Source organism: Monodon monoceros, unplaced genomic scaffold (assembly GCF_005190385.1).
Source record: "Monodon monoceros isolate NGI ecotype Baffin Bay Population unplaced genomic scaffold, NGI_Narwhal_1 Super_Scaffold_18, whole genome shotgun sequence".
Taxonomy (NCBI): Eukaryota; Metazoa; Chordata; class Mammalia; order Artiodactyla; family Monodontidae; genus Monodon; species Monodon monoceros.
The window spans coordinates 77418225-77435598 of NW_021703774.1; the positions used below are offsets into that span (position 1 = coordinate 77418225).

The 17374-nt window shown below is 39.9% G+C and overlaps 1 protein-coding gene across 1 annotated transcript in view; it reads left to right on the forward strand.

The window, feature by feature from the left end:
* Positions 1-17374, forward strand: part of SPAG17 (sperm associated antigen 17) — a 219386-nt gene that overhangs the window by 17955 nt on the left and 184057 nt on the right. Inside the window, 2 exon segments of the mRNA XM_029230280.1 lie at positions 7796-7936; positions 8542-8625. Of these exon segments, the coding sequence (XP_029086113.1) occupies positions 7796-7936; positions 8542-8625 (225 nt within the window).

The window sequence follows — 17374 nt, forward strand, 5'->3', positions numbered from 1 at the left end:
CTCATACTAGCATGTGTAAAAATTCTCTGCAGTGTGTGGTTTTGGCTGCTAAGTTCCAGAAACATTTATTGAATGCTACTATATGCCAGGCACATGGGCAAAGTAGGAAGTTATCCAGGTGGTATGATTCTAGGGGAGCCTTTTACACTGGCCCAGCCCACTGCCTAAAATACTCTCCTTAGCAGGGCATCCCTTTGAGTTAGTCTACGAGTCACTGGGATTCCTTTTTGAAAATGAAGATAGTTTGGAAAGAAAAAGATACTTTTTAATTTAAAAAATACTTTTAAAAGTATTTTTTTTAATACTAAATTTCACTAAAGCCTTGAGGTATATTTATTCATCCAGTTACCAAAATCAACTATTAAGGCCCTGAGTTGAATAGGAGGTGATGTGGATAAATTTTATTCTACCCAGGAGAAGGGGATGGTGAATTCTAGAAATTCACCTGTAAGGGCCCAGGGAAGCCAGGATATAGCAGCAGGTCAGGGAGCCCACCTTATCTGGAGAGAGGGATGCACTAAGGTTCTCTATCAAGAATAAACTTCAGTCACTTTGCTTTTGTTTTTAAGAACTAGCCCTACCTGATACATTTCAAAGCCAAGTTCTTATTTGTTTAAAACCAAGTAAGCAGGTCCCCATCTCTAATGAAAATCAGCCTGGTAGCTGGTCCTCTGTGTGGCTACCTCAGAACTCATCATCTCCTTAGTCAGCCTCTGTACTCCTTATTTAACTCTAATCAATGTCTTTTCACAGTTGATGATAGGTTGACATCGCTGACAAACCTGCACCAGGTGCAAAAGGATTTAAAGTTCCCTCCTGCCTCGCTCTCACATCCTCTCCCACAGCTCTGAGAATTCTATACCTGGAGAATTTTAAATATCCTGTGTTCATGATTTTTGGCCTCTCTTCCAAAGACCTAAAATATTTTAAAAATATATTAGTTAACAAGTTTATTGTTATCAAAGAGAAAATTATTTTATAAGTTGACTGTCACTCATGAGGCAGCTGTTGATACTCTGTTTGACTTTTTTTTTCTTCATTCACCCCTAAGCTGTCCACACTTGAAACAGCATGTATGGAACAACCATGTTTGTTCTAATGACTAACCCAAGGAGAAGCCCCCAAAATAATATCCCTCATGATGGCTATGATTGTTGCTAAGTGCTGTGCTCAGAAAGATTCTCTATAGATTGTCTCATTCAATCTTCACAACAATCCCAAAAGGTAGGTACTGTAGTTACCCTCATTTATACATGAAGCACAGAGAAGTTAAGTAACTTGCCCAAGGACACACAGCTGGTTTGCTGAGATTCAAAAACAGGCATTCTGTCTCCTGAGTCCAGGCTCTTAATTACTATGCCACAATGACCTGTGGGCCACCACCCCTTCTCCAAGGGGCCACCAAAATATGAGGGCGCCTCATCACCTATGGGCAAGGGGTGCTGGGGCCCTCCCATGGCAATGACCCCAGTGCTCAGATCCTGCGTGTGGAAGTAGACCCCTGAGACGGCCAAGAGGCAAGGAGAACCTTGGAGTAGCTTGGTCCTGCTCTTCGCACAGTGGCCTCTCTGTCCTTACCTTGTCACCTGTTTTTATAGAGCCCATTTTGGAGGATAGTGCTTAAGGCTGGGCCACACCTGAAACAGCATCAGCAGACACTTAATTGTGAATTCACACAGCAGCACACTGCTGCACAATGTGTACTGGTGTTGGGAGGGGCAATAGTTGGAGAGAATCTGCTTTGCCCTCAGTATTTTCTCAGAGACAGCCTTGGCGTTTTAAATCAAATTCATCTCTAAGTCGGCCTTAGGCCAACAGGCCTTCCTGGGATGGGGGCCCTCAATGTGCTGGCAAATGTTTATAATCACCTGCTCTCCAGGAGGAAAGCTCTTACTTGTAGCATTTGCCACTGCCTTAGTTTAAATGCTCCCACCACAGCAAGTTTCAGGTTACCAACACAGCCCCACTGAACAGGGTCAGGAAGAGCTGTGGGCAATCAGATCCAGCACACCCTTGGGCGAGGTCAGAAGATTAGGGTAGACAGACCCAGTGGTAGTGTTGCTGCAGGGGACAAGGGTCAGGTTCAGATTCTGGACCTAGAGGGCTCATTTTATGTGTGGCTCCCTCTCTCCCCACCCTACCCTTATACCTTCCACCATAGAATCAAGCTCTAAGAATATCAAAGGGGTCTTGAAAGAGAAAGGAATCATAGAATTTGCAGCCCGTAGGCAGTAGGTGGAAGGGAAGAGGGAGCAGGACATCATCTCTTGATGGGAGATGGGAGAAAGGAGGAAGAAGAAAAGAGATGGGAGGAATGGTTTTATAATCCACACATGTGTGTATGTGAGTCCTTGGCTTTTCCCTACTGTCAGGAAGAGCTGCCTCATTCCCCTGGTTGCCAATCTGGTTGCTAGCCTGAGTCACTCCCAGGAAACATGTTTTAGCAGAGGAATGTCTTAGCAGGGTCTAACTCCTCACACCCTTGTTAATGGCCCTGATATGAACAATGTTAGATCAGATACAGTCTGTTTTCCTCCCGAAGGACTTCAAGGCTATGTATGCCCTGCTCAGTTTCCTGACATTCTGGTGCTTTATGATTCCCAGGGTCAAAATTGTCATTCTAAGCCTCTTCTCTGTTGAGCAACAGATATTTACACAGAGAGCCTTGCTCTGTTTTCCATTCACTGTTGGACACTATGAGCTGCAAAACACATAAAACAATTTTTCCAACCTAAAGAGCTACAATCTCGTTGAGAAAATGTGACAGCCATGTGAACTAATTCCTAAATAAGGAGCATTTATAACAGCATGATGATGATATGTCAAGGAATAGCCTTTATAATAAATTGTGAGGAACCTATAATTAAAGGAGAGTCTATAATGAGAACTTATTTAGTAAAGACAGTCAAACTGCATATCCTGGTCCTTTATATTGTTCTTGTTTGTTACGTAATGTGTACCCATTTTTTAAACATATTTCCGACTCATTTTACAGTTAGAATCCCTTTTTAACAAATAACGATTAGAGCAGCCAGTTCAATGTAATAAAAATATTTCTTCTGCTGGCCAACAGCCCATATTAACACTCCTTTGCTGATGGAGATCCAAGACTCCTTTTGAAGGGAAAACCCGGTATGAAAAGACATTCACAAATCCCTGTCCATTTGGCAGTAAATCTACTTAACAAAAAGGTTATCCTTTCAGCAGAGTATTGACAAAGTACAGCTTTGCATATCTGCACGGTATTAAATAACTCTGGACAGAACCCGACTTTTTCAATGTTGCATTGATTTTATTTGGGGCTTTTGCGTCATAGAGCTCCATAGGCTCTGATCAGTTCAGACTGTGGGAATCTCACCTCCGATCATCCAGGGCAACAGACGCCCTGACACGCTAGCAAAGGCAGCAGAAGAGAGCAGACATGTGTGTCTGCCCTTGTCTTCCCCTGTATCAGCTGATTATTTGTGCTAATGGAAGGAAGCAATCTCACGCTCATCATCCAAAAGCTACTTTTCACTTGCTTTTTTGTCAATTTATTTTACTGAAGTATTTTTGATTTACAGTGTTGCGTTATTATAATTTCTGCTGTACAGCAAAGTGACTCAGTTATACATATATATACATTCTTTTTCATATTCTTTTCCATTATGGTTTATCACAGGATATTGAATAAAGTTCCCTGTGCAGTGTTTCACTTATTTTTGAGAGGGTTTTGGTAATTCTATTAGAATATAGGAACCCTAAGTAAAATTTGGAGAATTTGCCGTATATGAAAGAAAAATAGTTATGGATCTACCCTGTGTCTCTGGGACAGTGGGCTCGCGTGAGCCAGCCAGATCTCTGCATTTACGAGAGTACTTTCTTGCCATAGAAGTCTAGGGTGTAAGTGTTTAGGTTAGGACGCCCTCCTGCCAGGCTTCAAATTAGGTGAGGCTGATAAAGTAAATAAAAGGTAATGGATTGTGTCCATACACGACTTCATTCCATCCTTTGAATGAGTTTATCAATAACTGCTAGAGGGCAAGACTCAGCAATAACCATGTACAGTTGATGTCTCCAGGCAATAGAAAGCTGATTTTATTTCCTAAGGTGTTTGAGGTGTGCCAGACTAAAACCCTCTTCCTTCACTGATACATCTAGTGTGTAGTTTTCCTAAAATGATTAATGTTTTCTTTCTCTAGGCTTATGCTACTAATTACACCCAAGCTTCTTGAACTGTCTTAAACAAATTCACACACAGGTAGGAGCCCTGCAGGACTCACGAGTGTGATGAATCAGGTTCTGTGCCATATGCTTTCATTTCTCCCCTCTGGTCAACATTTGTTTTCTCTGTACTTATTTATTTCTCTTGCTGCCCTGTGAACTGAAATTTAAGGGCTGTGTTTAGCTGCATGTTGGGGTGGAATATGGGTGGAGGGGTGTATTTTAATAGAATTTTGCCAAATTTAAATTGGGCTGAATGTTTTCCAAAATAATTTCCTATTTCTAAAACTGCTGCCAGTTAGGAGAGACTTGGAATCTACCCTTATCCTGAAATACTAAGAAAAAGCTCAAAAGTTATATTTGCAGTGTCATTTACTTAACGAGTCTCCCTAGTTAGACCCAGAGAAGTGACTTTGCTCTCCGTTATGAGAATATTGTGCATTTCCTGGCATCTCGCTGCCCCCTAGTGCAACATGCCAGTGAGCGCATCCTTCCCTGCAAGCAATCTTTGCTTTATTACTGTCTGATCAGTCCATTTCATGCTTCCCTGGGTTCTGGCAATGTGATTAAACACTAATCCGTGGCTCCAACAGAGTCCTCCATGGGTCCTATTTTGCCAAATAGATCTAACTTTTGGAGCAGGAGTTTGGCAGGCTAGAGAGTACAGATGGGAAAGTGGACTGGACTCTTGAGACCCCTTCCAATGGGGAGACATGGCCCAGCTCCCAATGGGCCTTGTAGAGAGCTCTGAACGTGAACAAATCTGGACCTGCTCTAATGCAGGCAGACTGTCTCAAGGTGATCTCAGGGAGCCCATAAGTTTCAGTACAGTGCCAAGAATCAGAGGAACTGATCTTATGTTAAGATACACTCCTAGAGTGCAAAGTAGCAAGAGCAACGGGCTTGAAGAGAGAGACCACCTTGGGAAATTCCCTCAAACTCTTTTAGCCTTTGTAAAACGACTATTGATAAAAAGTAATCTTAGGGGCTTCCCTGGTGGCGCAGTGGTTGAGAGTCCGCCTGCCGATGCAGGGGACACGGGTTCGTGCCCCGGTCCGGGAGGATCCCACATGCCGCGGAGCGGCTGGGCCCCTGAGCCATGGCCGCTGGGCCTGCGAGTCCGAAGCCTGTGCTCCGCAACGGGAGAGGCCGCAACAGTGAGAGGCCTGCGTACCGCAAAAAAAAAAAAAAAAAAGTAATCTTAGACGTTTTAAGGTTTTAATACATTCATCTGTTTTTGAAGGTTCTGTACACTTTAACATGTGATCTAAATCTTCTTCTATTAGCTTTACTGTAGCCAAAGTAGCCATTAGGTGCAATTTAAGGATTATGGAAAGGCATTCTGACCCTAAAGGCTTGCTCTCAAAACTATTCTGAAATGATCACCAAATTGTGAGCCATGTATGTGGTCTCCATGAAGTTCTGCCAAAATGACCTTGAACAAGGTGTTTAACGTCATTGGGCCTCTGTTTTTCCATCTATAAAGTATTAGTGCCCCTATTTAAATGGATTACTTAGGGATTCAATGAGATAACATATGCCTGGCCCATGGCAGATTTCAATAATTGTTAGTTCCTACCTCCTCCTCCCCCCGACCCCTTTTTTCTGGACTGCAATAGTCAACACCCATCTTGGATACCAGATACTAATGGGTAGATGGTGGATTACGATGCCCTCTTTCTGAATTGTCCCCCAAAGAGCTGAGAGGCAGCTATTGCTTGTCACTATTAGTTTTGAATATTGGCAAGGAAATTTGCAAGAGGGAGTGGGATAAGGGGGTAGAGGTGGTCATTAAAATCTTCAGTGCTGAAAACTGTAACTGACAGGAACTTCAAGGTATTGCCTGTTCAGGAACCACGTCTGCTTTATTATGGAATGAAAGATTTTGTTCTTTAATGATGATTGTAATTGCAGTTTTGACTGAGGGAGCAGACAAGAGAAAAGAAAGGCATCCAGTGTGGGGAAAGGTCATTTTGTGATCATGGAATTTTTTTTCAGAAGACTGTGTTACAAATATCATACTTGCTTTTCAGAATCAGGCTATTTGCAAAACAGATGCTCAATCTTCCTATGGTGAATTAGTAAACAAACAAAAAAAGATTTTAAACTCAGTATAACAGAGGGAAACACAGAGCCATACCTACATGCATGCGTGTACACGTGTACAAACGCAAATACATACTTTGTAGATTAAATAGACATTTTTATGCTTTTATGTGTGTTTTTTGTTTTGGTGATAGCATTGAAAATTGTGTGGGTTTTGTTATGTAGTTAGGGTTAGTGAGTTTCCATGGAGAGAAGTAAGAGAAGTTTAAGAACAAATTCTTAAGTTTAAGGACAAATTCCTCCTTACCTTTGATGGTAAGGAAGAATTTGTACTAAGGCCTTTCCTCCCATCTATACTCTAGTTCTGTCATTACCCTGACTATGAATTGGACAGAAACCAGAGAGAACCATGTAAAATTATGCATTTCATTAAATTTGTGTAAAGTCTTTCCAAATCTTCTTAGGCATTGTTTTGGAATTGACCAAGGGGGAGTTTTACTCTATTTGTATCAGATCTCTGGAGTGGAACTAGAGGGAAGGTTACATATTGCCCTGTCTGACCCCTTTATTTTATAAATGGAGAAACTAAGGTCTAAAGAGGTCACAGGGCCAGAGTGCCCTCCCTTATTATTATCTCTCTTTCCTGTTGTCTGTATCATGTTTGCTTGGTCCATCTTCCCATAAGGCGGTGAGTGTTCAAAAGCATTAGACCTGATTTGCATGAGTTTGGCCTTCCTCAGCACCACACAATGGGAAAGTCGGTAAATTCCATTCTTAATCTCCTCCAGAGAATTGCCTCTTCCCAACAGAAATTACAATAGAGGGAAAGGGATTACTGAATAAGAATATTGTTTTTTAGTAACTTATTTCTTTACACTATTCGACAAAGAATTTCATGTCCAAGTTTAATATTGCAGTCTATTTCTTGACAGTGGAAAGAACCCATATGTGAATTAGCAATGAGAATTTTGTGTTACATTAGGAGGAAAAGATGTGTTCTAGTTCTGTCCTTTACAAAAACTCTGGGATTGAATTTTACCTCCTATAAAAAAGCCCATTTTGCAACTCGTTCAATATCACCCAACAATCAACAAATATTTATCAAGCCTCTACTATGTTCCTAGCAGTATTTAGAGTCTTAAGATGTATCAGGAAGCAAAACAAAGATTTCTGCCTTGGAGATTGTATCTTCATGTACATTTGTAACATATGAATGAACTATTACTTTCCAACACCAAATTATTCTTGCACAGCATTCTAATGAAAATGTGTCATTTTTATTTTTTTATTTTTTTTAATTGTCTTCCTTAAAATAAAAGGCCTTTTTTCTCAAGAAAAATGCTTTTTGGGCAAGTTGCATGAAATTTGTCACAATACTGCCGCCTCGCGGCTGCTTGAATCAGAAACCCACATACACTCTAAGGTCAACTCTGTCTTTAAAGGTAAGGTTTATAGGACAATTATCCTGCTCTTCAATGGAAGCCTTTGATACAAAATTACCTAGCCAGGAGTACTTAGAATCTAATTCCTTCTGATTTTGTCACAGAATGACTGGAAGAGCTCCATCGCTTTTGTCGTTGGAAACCGAGTTGAGGATGAGCTTCTCATTCAAGCCCTCACCCTCGCTGTCCAAGTTCCTCAGCGCAGACTCTTCAGTATGGTTTCCTGGCAAGACATTCTCCAGCAGGTACCTGTCTCTTCCCACCCCTAAGCCCCTTGGAGACTTTCTTCTTAAAATAATAGAATAAAATAATGAAATAAATAAAACTGTCATATTCTTGGGCTGTTTGGCAAGTTTTGGTGCATTACTTTGCACAAACACTTAGCTGGAATAAATTTGAATCATCTAATCTGGAAGGATTATGTTTTTATCGGTGAATGTTGCCCTTTCCACATTCATTCATTCAACAAAAATGTCTGAGGTCATACTAGGCTCCATGCTAGGTTCTGTGAGGAATTATTTAATAAAAGACTCAATAACAATAAAAGAAAAAACTATTTAATATTCCAAGGAAGCCCATAACTAACTGGAAAAATGAAGCCTCCAGAGAATCCTAGCTGTCAGAGGTTAGAGGGGAATGATAACACAGAAAAGTTCTGTCAGATGGCACATCCTCATATAATTACTAACAGCTTACCAAAGTGACTGTAAATATTTGAACTAATTGATGACTATCTCTTCCTTGCTAGGTTCCCCAACCCCTCAAGTCACCGAGGTATTTGAAAGTTACATATATCTAAGGATTCTTTAAGAAAGCCTTTCTTTTTCATTATAGATGAATTTTCTTACAGATTAATGGAACAAGTGCACTTTTTGGAAGTACATCTAAAAAGGCAAAGAAACCTCTAGGCGGTAGTGCTCCCTTATATTATGAGGTAGGTGAACGTATTGATTGAAGAGATTTTTGTAACTTTTAGAAAACAAGAATTGAAGTAATAATTTTATAGTCACTTAAAAAAAATTTAATTCATTCTTTGAAAGCAAATTCCCACTCATTGTTGGAGCTGTTTGTTCCTGATGGTGGGCGTGTAAAAAATCTGCTTCCCTTTTAACAAAATCCCCCTTTAGGTCCAAAATTGTCCCAGATTGTCTACACTGTCACTGTATCCAATTGAAGAATATAAATCAGAAATGTGTGTATATGAAAGTGTTGGATCATACTTTTTCATGGTAATTACTGAGTATGTGATGGTATTAAAGGGGGTTGTGTTATTAGTGTATTACAAAGTGTTAGTTTTACCAAAGAAACAATGTAAAAATGCCCCAGAAGGTGCTTCCTGCACATGACAGAGAAACAACTGGAATAATTTTCCATCCATTTGTGAACTTTGTGTCCATTTTACATTCTACTTTAATCATTGTGAAAGTAAGGATAATCTTCAGATTAATGGTCCATTCCGTTTCTAGCAGATGCAAAAGTCTGGCCTGGCTGACCAGTGGGTTTGTGCAAAGGACTTAGAACTCAGGCTCAGTACAGGGGTTTTCCTCTTACCCTGTCTTGTTAATATCCAACTTACAGCTTACAAGGAACTATAAAAATCCAGTGATTAATTAGAATATCACTTAAAATTTGTCAGGCACTATTTTGTGACTCCGCAGACCGAAAGCATAAAGATTTTGGGATCTTTCAAGACGAACTTGTTTGTACTTTATTTCAGTGGTAACTAATAAAGTTTTTATGTGTCTCGGTTCTTGGGTGATTTCATGATGGACTCTGTAGTGTTGCCTGAGTACTATCTGAACAAGTTCCATTGGACTTATTTACAATTGCCAATACTGTGGATTTTTAGCATTAACTCTTGCTACACTACTCTCGCTATCATGGCAAAAAACTCATTCTGCGCTGATGAAGTCAAATAATGAGGCTTCTAGCTTTTGTTATGATGTCCTGCATGTGCATGCCCCAGTTGAAACATTATGTGGTACCTGGATTTAAAATATTGGAAGTTTTCTTCTGAAGTAGCCATAGAAATCCATGTCCAATTCTCAGGCCTGGGATCAATTAGCCCCCGCCTCCAAAGGACTCTTTCTTCTTCAAAGATGCTCAGTGAAAATCAGAGATGATAACGAGCCAGTTTTGACGTCTGACGTGGACAGGCATTTTGACTTGGATGTGGGATAGCCCGATGTTACAAATCCAGAGTTCGGTTAGAAAGCCATTCCTCTCCAATATGCGCTGTGACTCCTCATAGCCTTCACTCAGGGGAGGTCCATTTCACATCTGGCTCCCCTGCATTCTTCCAGTGGAGCATTTGGGCAATAAGCCTCCCACACCCGCTCACATACCCTTTTCTGAATGGTTCCAGAAGAAAAGGGAAGGCAGCAGGAGCACCACAGAGATGGACCTGGGGTGCACCAGACGAGCATTAATGTCAATCACTGTAGCAAGAGTGGATCAAAAACAGAAAACAAATTTGGGTTCCTGGGCAACATCAGCCATGGCCAGAATGCACATCTGGACAAGAAGGGCACATATCCAACCTCAGTCCCTCCACACTTAGGACCCATTTTGGTCCCTCTTCCCAAAAGAAGTGAAAAGCTACAAGCAGTGCCTACTGAGAGCTCCAAGGCAGTTAGGAGTGTGGCCGTGAAAGAGACCCACAAGCCAAACTCTTTGGGGACCCCTGGACTTTCCAGGCATGCAGACAGCCGGCTCTTGACTCTATTTCTGCTTAAAATCTTGCATGGTCTGTGGCCACAGGTGAATTCCTCGGGAGCCTGTTTAGGAAGTCTTATGTTTTCCTTCTCAAAGGAAACTCTGCAATGGGGAAAGAAAAGAATCCAACAAAATTACTTATGTTACATGGGAAATTCATAGAGTTCTGTTTCCTTTTAGATCTCCATTTTGGAGGAAGGAGACCTCAAAATAGGTATTATAAAGGCCACGCATTTACATTGACTACTATTTGTAGGATACTCTCATTGGCCTTAGATCAGAGCCTCGTCGTTCTTACTTTAAACACAGTTCTAACCAATTTGACTTTCTGGTTTCCCAGCCTGCGGTCGATTAGGAGCAGAGAATTCGAGTGAAACTTCATTCTAGTGCAGTTGATCCATGAGTAGTAAAAGAGTGTCAGAACCTCATTACATATTTCCAATAACGACTTGAAATGTCTGGGCTAGCAAAGACCACATTCCACAATGATTTGCTCAAGCTTTCATTTGGATGGCTTGGTCCTGTGTACACACAGCCTCGTTTTGAAATTGTGTAATTTCCCCTGAAACTTTAGAATTTCATCTAGCCATGATATTGTATATATGAGAGAATATTTATTTATAAACCACAGTTCTTTGAAAACCTGCTTAGATTTGTGCTAATGTGATTCCACAGAGACAAAACTACCCATGTGTTCCTTCACCTTCTCTTTTTGGAAACAAGTTTTGCTCTAGCAGGAACTACTCCAAGGACCTAAGTGGGAATGGGAAGAGAAGTTTCCCCTTTGCCTATAGTCTTAGGGATATTAGCTATCACTTTATTTTTCTTATAGTAGTAGTAGGTGTAGTAGTAGGTATAGTAGTAGGTGTAGTAGTGGGTGTAGTAGCAGGTGTAGTAGCGGGTGTAGTAGCAGGTGTAGTAGCGGGTGTAGTAGTGGGTGTAGTAGCGGGTGTAGTAGTGGGTGTAGTAGTGGATGTAGTAGTAGCATTTAATGAGGATGAATATGATTATGACCCCATATACTGGCATTACTTATAAGCATAATTTTCACCATGCAATCCTATTTGAAGAAGTGTACACACATGAGAATGGATATACAGATGTTGCCTGAATTATTAGTGACCAGTTTTACCAAATACCAAACAATTAACCAGTACATTCTTGTTCAAGCACTAGGTGTCAAACACTATCTAGACAATGGAGGGAGGGGAATATGAATATTATAAAGACTTTAACCTCAAGAAGCTTAAGGACTAGTTAGGAAGAAAAAGAAATATATATATATATATATATATATATATATATATATGCCTGACACATAGTAGGTGTTCAATAAATGTTTGTTAAATTGAGTAACACAATGCAGAAAATAGTCAGGGAAGTCTGTGAGGGAGAGTTCGAGTGTTCTGGACATTTAAAGGAAGATGAGGTTACTGTTAGCCTGGGTGGATTGGGGAGGGGTGAGATCTAGAGGAGCTTTGTGGAGAAGGTGGCATTGGAAAGGAAGGGGAGCTGACAAGTTTGATCTTTTAAGCATGTTATCCTGATTGATCCATATCACAGTTCTAAAAGGAAATGTGTATATCCCCATCTTACATAGGGGAAGATGGAGGCATAGAGAAGGTAGGGAGCTTGCTAATTAGAAAACTGAAGAACTTGGATTTAACCATAGTTAAATACATAGCCTCAGATTTTTCCACTTTACCACAAACCCAGTACTCTTTCACTGGGCTCAAAGCTGTCCACCCTTTGGATGCATAGGTCTTGACTTTCATATGTGGGAGAGGGCACACTCTATGAGAAGGGAACAGCTCAAGCAAAGGCATAGGAGTGGGAGAGAAGACAACGCATATGTACTAAATTTGTAGTTACATGGTACAATATATATGAAATAGGAAAGGTAAACCCTGTACATATCTTAATTACAACCTTAAGATCCTAAAGGTGGAAATCTATGAGAAAACATTTCAAACACTGGGAAAAAATCCATGCTTTAAGATTCATGGCTGCACTTAAATTAATTCACTAAATATGCACAAATATTTGTGTGTGTGCTTTATGGTCCACATAGAGAATCTGACCTGTTCATTTGCAGGTATACTCAGTCCTGACCAAAACCAAAAAGGAAAATATTAATGGTCATCCAGAGTCAACTGAACTGTTACCTATGAGAGAGGTCTAAGTATATCATACATGCAAAGATCATCCCTCTTATGGTTAAATCTGATACACGGTATGTGAGCACTATGAGAGATGTAAAATTTTCAGACTTTGACATTGTAGTTTTGATAAATTAGAAAGAAAAAACTACCAACTGGGCAAGGGGGTTGTTTATCCAACTTATCTGAAATCAGAGTCTACCATCTTAAAAGTTGTATATTCCACTGCGTAGTTCTCATTCCATAAGGGTGATCGTCATGCCTCCCTATCGGGAGATGGGCCTCTATCCACACACAGGCTGTGGTTTATGTGCCTGTCTGTGACTTATTCAGAAAAGAGAAATTGGGTCACTATACAAACAAAACCCAATAGTCTGCTGAAACAAAAATCATCTTTAAAGAATAAAGTTTTTTATGTCCTTGTTTATGTCTCACTCACTTCAAAGAATAGTCAATTCTATACAATAAAGAACTTGGACAATCCTAAAGATTATGTGATACATTGCAATTTTACAAATACAAATAATTATTAATTTTCCTCTTTACTCCTCTCAGTAAAAACTAAAACTTTTAATTTAAATATTAAAATGGGCTTTTCCATTGGGAGATAATTCTGGGAGATTGTTAAATGTGGAAAGACTTTTATGGTATTAGATATGAGAGTAATAAACCAAATGCAGTTAAAACAGATATAAGATGCAAATTTTATATCTTCTGATCAAATTAGTTTCACCACATTTTTAAAACGCTTTGCTAGTACTCTAGATTAGAATTCCCAGATATAATAGTTCCATTTTTGGTTCCTATTCCTGGGTGTATAGACATATTTCTCAGCTCTTTCCCCAAAATGTGTTTATAATAACTCACAAGTAAGAACACAGACTTAATTATTATCTAGTTGCCTCCCTTTTCCAGATTCCTAATATGAAACATTTCTTAAACAGTGCCTCAAATTAATAATCTATTCAGTAGAATTGTAAACCCTTATTTTTGGGGGTGACCCTTGTCAAAATGAAAAATGGAAAACTCATGCTTCAGAGATAGGAACAAATAATAAGTGAACACATTTAAGAGGTTTGAAGTTATTAAAATGGCAGATCTACTGGGAACAGAAAGAGCAGTATGTCATGGAAGGAACGAAGGGAAAATGAGACAGGAAGCATTCTCTGGCCTTTTCAATCCTGCGTTTTAAAACAAAACAAAAAAAGTCAGGAAGGATTGGAAGGTAGCCAACCTAATGCCGTTATTTCATAGAGCTTAGGGACACACCAGGAAATTACAGACCAGTTAGTTTAACTTCACTTGTAGGGAAAGTATTAAAAACTGCTGCAGGAGATCAAGTAAAAGGATGCTTAGAAAAGCACAGCTTGATTAAGACAAGCCTGGCCAACGTGGTTTTCGGAAAGGGAAGGTCATGTCTTAGGAACTTGTTGAAATTCTTTGAAGCTATTATGGCCAGTACAGTCTTCAAAGAACACAGCGAGGCCCAGGGTCTGAGTATCTTTTCTGTTCCACATCAGTCCTTCAGGGATGCTTGCAGAACATGGCCCACATCAGGGCCTTGGCGCTCCAGGTTTAGAAACCACTGTCAAAATAGAAGAAAATAACCTCTGATGGAACATTTTTAAAGCTGGAACCAATTAATACAACCTGATATTTATAAATGTAAAATAATGACTTGGAACAAAATTTAGGAATATTGAGCTGTAACAAAGAAGTACTACGTTGGGACTATAAAAACAATCTGGGAGGAGTTGTGTCAAAAGCTGGGCTCTGGAGGCATTTCTCACCCAAAGAAGGGAAAACGAGGAGAAATCACAGTGCTAGAAATGTTTATAAAGGGTTATGAAGAGTTGCAAGCGAATGCATTTTGTCGAAATGGGAAAAAGAGCAGTCAGATGGGTTATCAACCCTGAGCCTCCTCTTTCTGGAGGAGGCCTGAGCAGCCCAGCAGAGAAAGTAAGGCCAAGCTAGTCACTGAAGAGCAGAAGGTCAGGGCTCCTGGGGTGCGGTATGTTTGCTTCTCATGTCAGAAACCTGGAGTTCTGTTTTCAGAGGAAAGCACAACTCAAGCAAAGGCACTCAGAGACATCCAAATGGTGCCCTCAGCTCTTTTCCACCCTGAGGCGCAGGCGGCTGGCCAAGCCCATGTGGCAAATAGTCAACAGTCCAGGGGGAGGCCAGTAGTCACTGGGGAAGAATGGTACCTGAAGCTGAGGACCCTGGGATTCATCAGCACGAAATGCACACCGTGCAAGGATTGGGGTGCTGGCTAGGACCTTTGACCAGCGGGAGAACTGCTGGGCAAGGCAGGAACCTAGTCAAGAATTCCAGGACACACAGATATCAGTGGAGGAGCAGCCACAAGAATAAAGCAAGGTTCAGCTAGTGAAGAGTGGCCATCACTGTCTTAACTGGGTGGGGTTTGGAGCCTCTCCAGCATGTTACATTACACTTCCACCATGATTGGAAGGATACTGGAGAAAGAATCACAAAGACGATCTCATCCTATTCCTGTATCTAAGACTGTGACTAACCCCCTTTACATACGGTAATAATAGTTACCATTCATTGAACACTTAGTTTATTCCAAGTTTTGTGTGCTGGGTGCCTCATATATATTAGCTAACCTAATCTTCTCAACAACTTGCCAGGAGATAATTAACAAATGATGAAAGTGAAGCTCAGGAAGTTGAAGTAACTGGTTGATTTGGAAGCCTTTGTTCCTTCTCCTTGTCTTTACACAAAAATTAAGAATAGTTTAGATTCTACAAGTGGTGGTTGTGGTTTCACATTTCTTGAATACAAGCTACTGTTAGTAATTAGAATTAAGCTTGAAATCTCTCCATAGTTCTGTGATATGGTTATTACTTTTCCTACTACTCAGGCGAAAACAGTGAAGGTGTATCAGCAGATAATGAAGGTGTCAAACAATTTTAGTTATTTTTGAGCCATGTTCATGAGCGGCTTCTGCTCAAATATTTGGGTCAACAGGAATTTTTAATTCTTACAGTTAAGATTTGTATGGTTAAGGTGACTGAGTCTTTCAGAGTGCCTTCTGCTAGTTTGATGAGACCTAGACCCAGGAGTTAGATGCACTGATCCAAACCAGACTGCCTGGGCTATATGCTGATTCTACTACTTACTAGCTATGTAATCTTGGACAAGTTACATAACTCTGCTGTACTTCAGTTCTTTGTAAACTCAGCATTGATAATACTATCTACTTCATAAAGCTGTAATGATGATTAAATGGAACAGTAAATATAAAATACTTAGCATAATTCTTGACCTAGAGTAAGTGTCCAATAAGATTTAGCTATTATAATTAATGTTATTTTTAAAATTTCTATTCTCAGTGATTGTTACAGTTTTGTATTTTAAGAAGCAAGAAAGAAAAGAAACATCTATGAGCAGGGTTTTTTATTTTTAATTTTGTATTGTGGTAAAAAAATACGTAAAATTTACAGTCTTGACTGTTTCTAAGTGTACAGTTCCACAGTGTTAAATATATCCACATTGCTGTGCAGCAAACCTTCCCAACTTTTGTTATCTTACAAAACTAAAACTCTGTATTCAGTAAACAACTCCTCATCTCCTGCCCCAGCCCTGACAGTCATTCTACCTTCTGTTTCTAACAACTAAACAACTCTAGGTACCTCATATAGGTGGAATCGTACAGTATTTGTCCTCTTGTGACTAGCTTATTTCACTAAGCATAATGTCTTCAAGTTTTATCCACATTGTAGCATATGTCAGAATTTCCTTCTTTTCCAAGGCTGAGTAATATTCCATTGTATGTATCTATGACATTTTGTTTGTCTATTCAGTCATCGATGCACAGATACACGGCTTTGGCTAAATGATCAAGTGACAATAACTAAGGTTTAAGAAATGCTTCACTTTCATGCATTGCACAAATATTTGAATGTCTGTCATGTACCAAATCTATGGTTGAGTTTATCTTAGTGTATAAAACAGATATAATTTCCTGCCCTCACAGAGCTTATATTTGAATGGGGAAGGCAGACAGACATTAAGCAAAAAAATATATACACAGTTAAAATTGTGATAATTGCTTTAAATAAGAAGGAATTACATGGAAAATACTTTAAACTGAGTGTTTGGAGATAAACTGAAAGATGAAAAAAAAGGCCAAGTGAGAAGAGTGGGGAAAATATTCAGGCAGGGGGAACAGCATGTGCAAAGCGTCTAAGGCAGGAGTGAAAGATGTCACCCTCTCAGAGGAATGAAAAAGGCCAGTGTGCCTAGAATTTAATTAGAGAGAGAGTGTGAGACAGAGGTGGACAGAGGCCAGATCTGCAGGGACTAGTATGTCCTTGTTAAGCAAGTGTTTGCATTTTTACTTCCTAGGAAATAGGAAGCCATCAAGCCTTTTAAAGGGGAAAGTGACACAATCTGAGTTCTTTTTCAGAATATTTTCCTACTTCAGAGTGAAATATAAATTGGGATGGGGTCATGAGATAAACATGGAAGTGAGGAGACCAGTTAGGAGGTCATTGGGATACCCAGGTGGAGATGGAGAGAGCAGGCAGATTCAGAGTATATTGAGGAAGAATCAGCATAATGATGCCACTGTGAGATGTGAGGGGTGAGGGAGACGAAGTGAGTTTCAGGTGATTCCAAAGTTCTGACTTGAGAAACTCAGTAAAAATATCTTCCAATAGAAAAAACTGAAGAGGATTAAATTTGGGGGAAATGTGGAAGTACAGTTTGGCCTGGGTTAAACTTGATATGTCTGACAGATGTTCTAAGAGGAGAGATGTCAAAAAGGAAGTCAGATTTTTT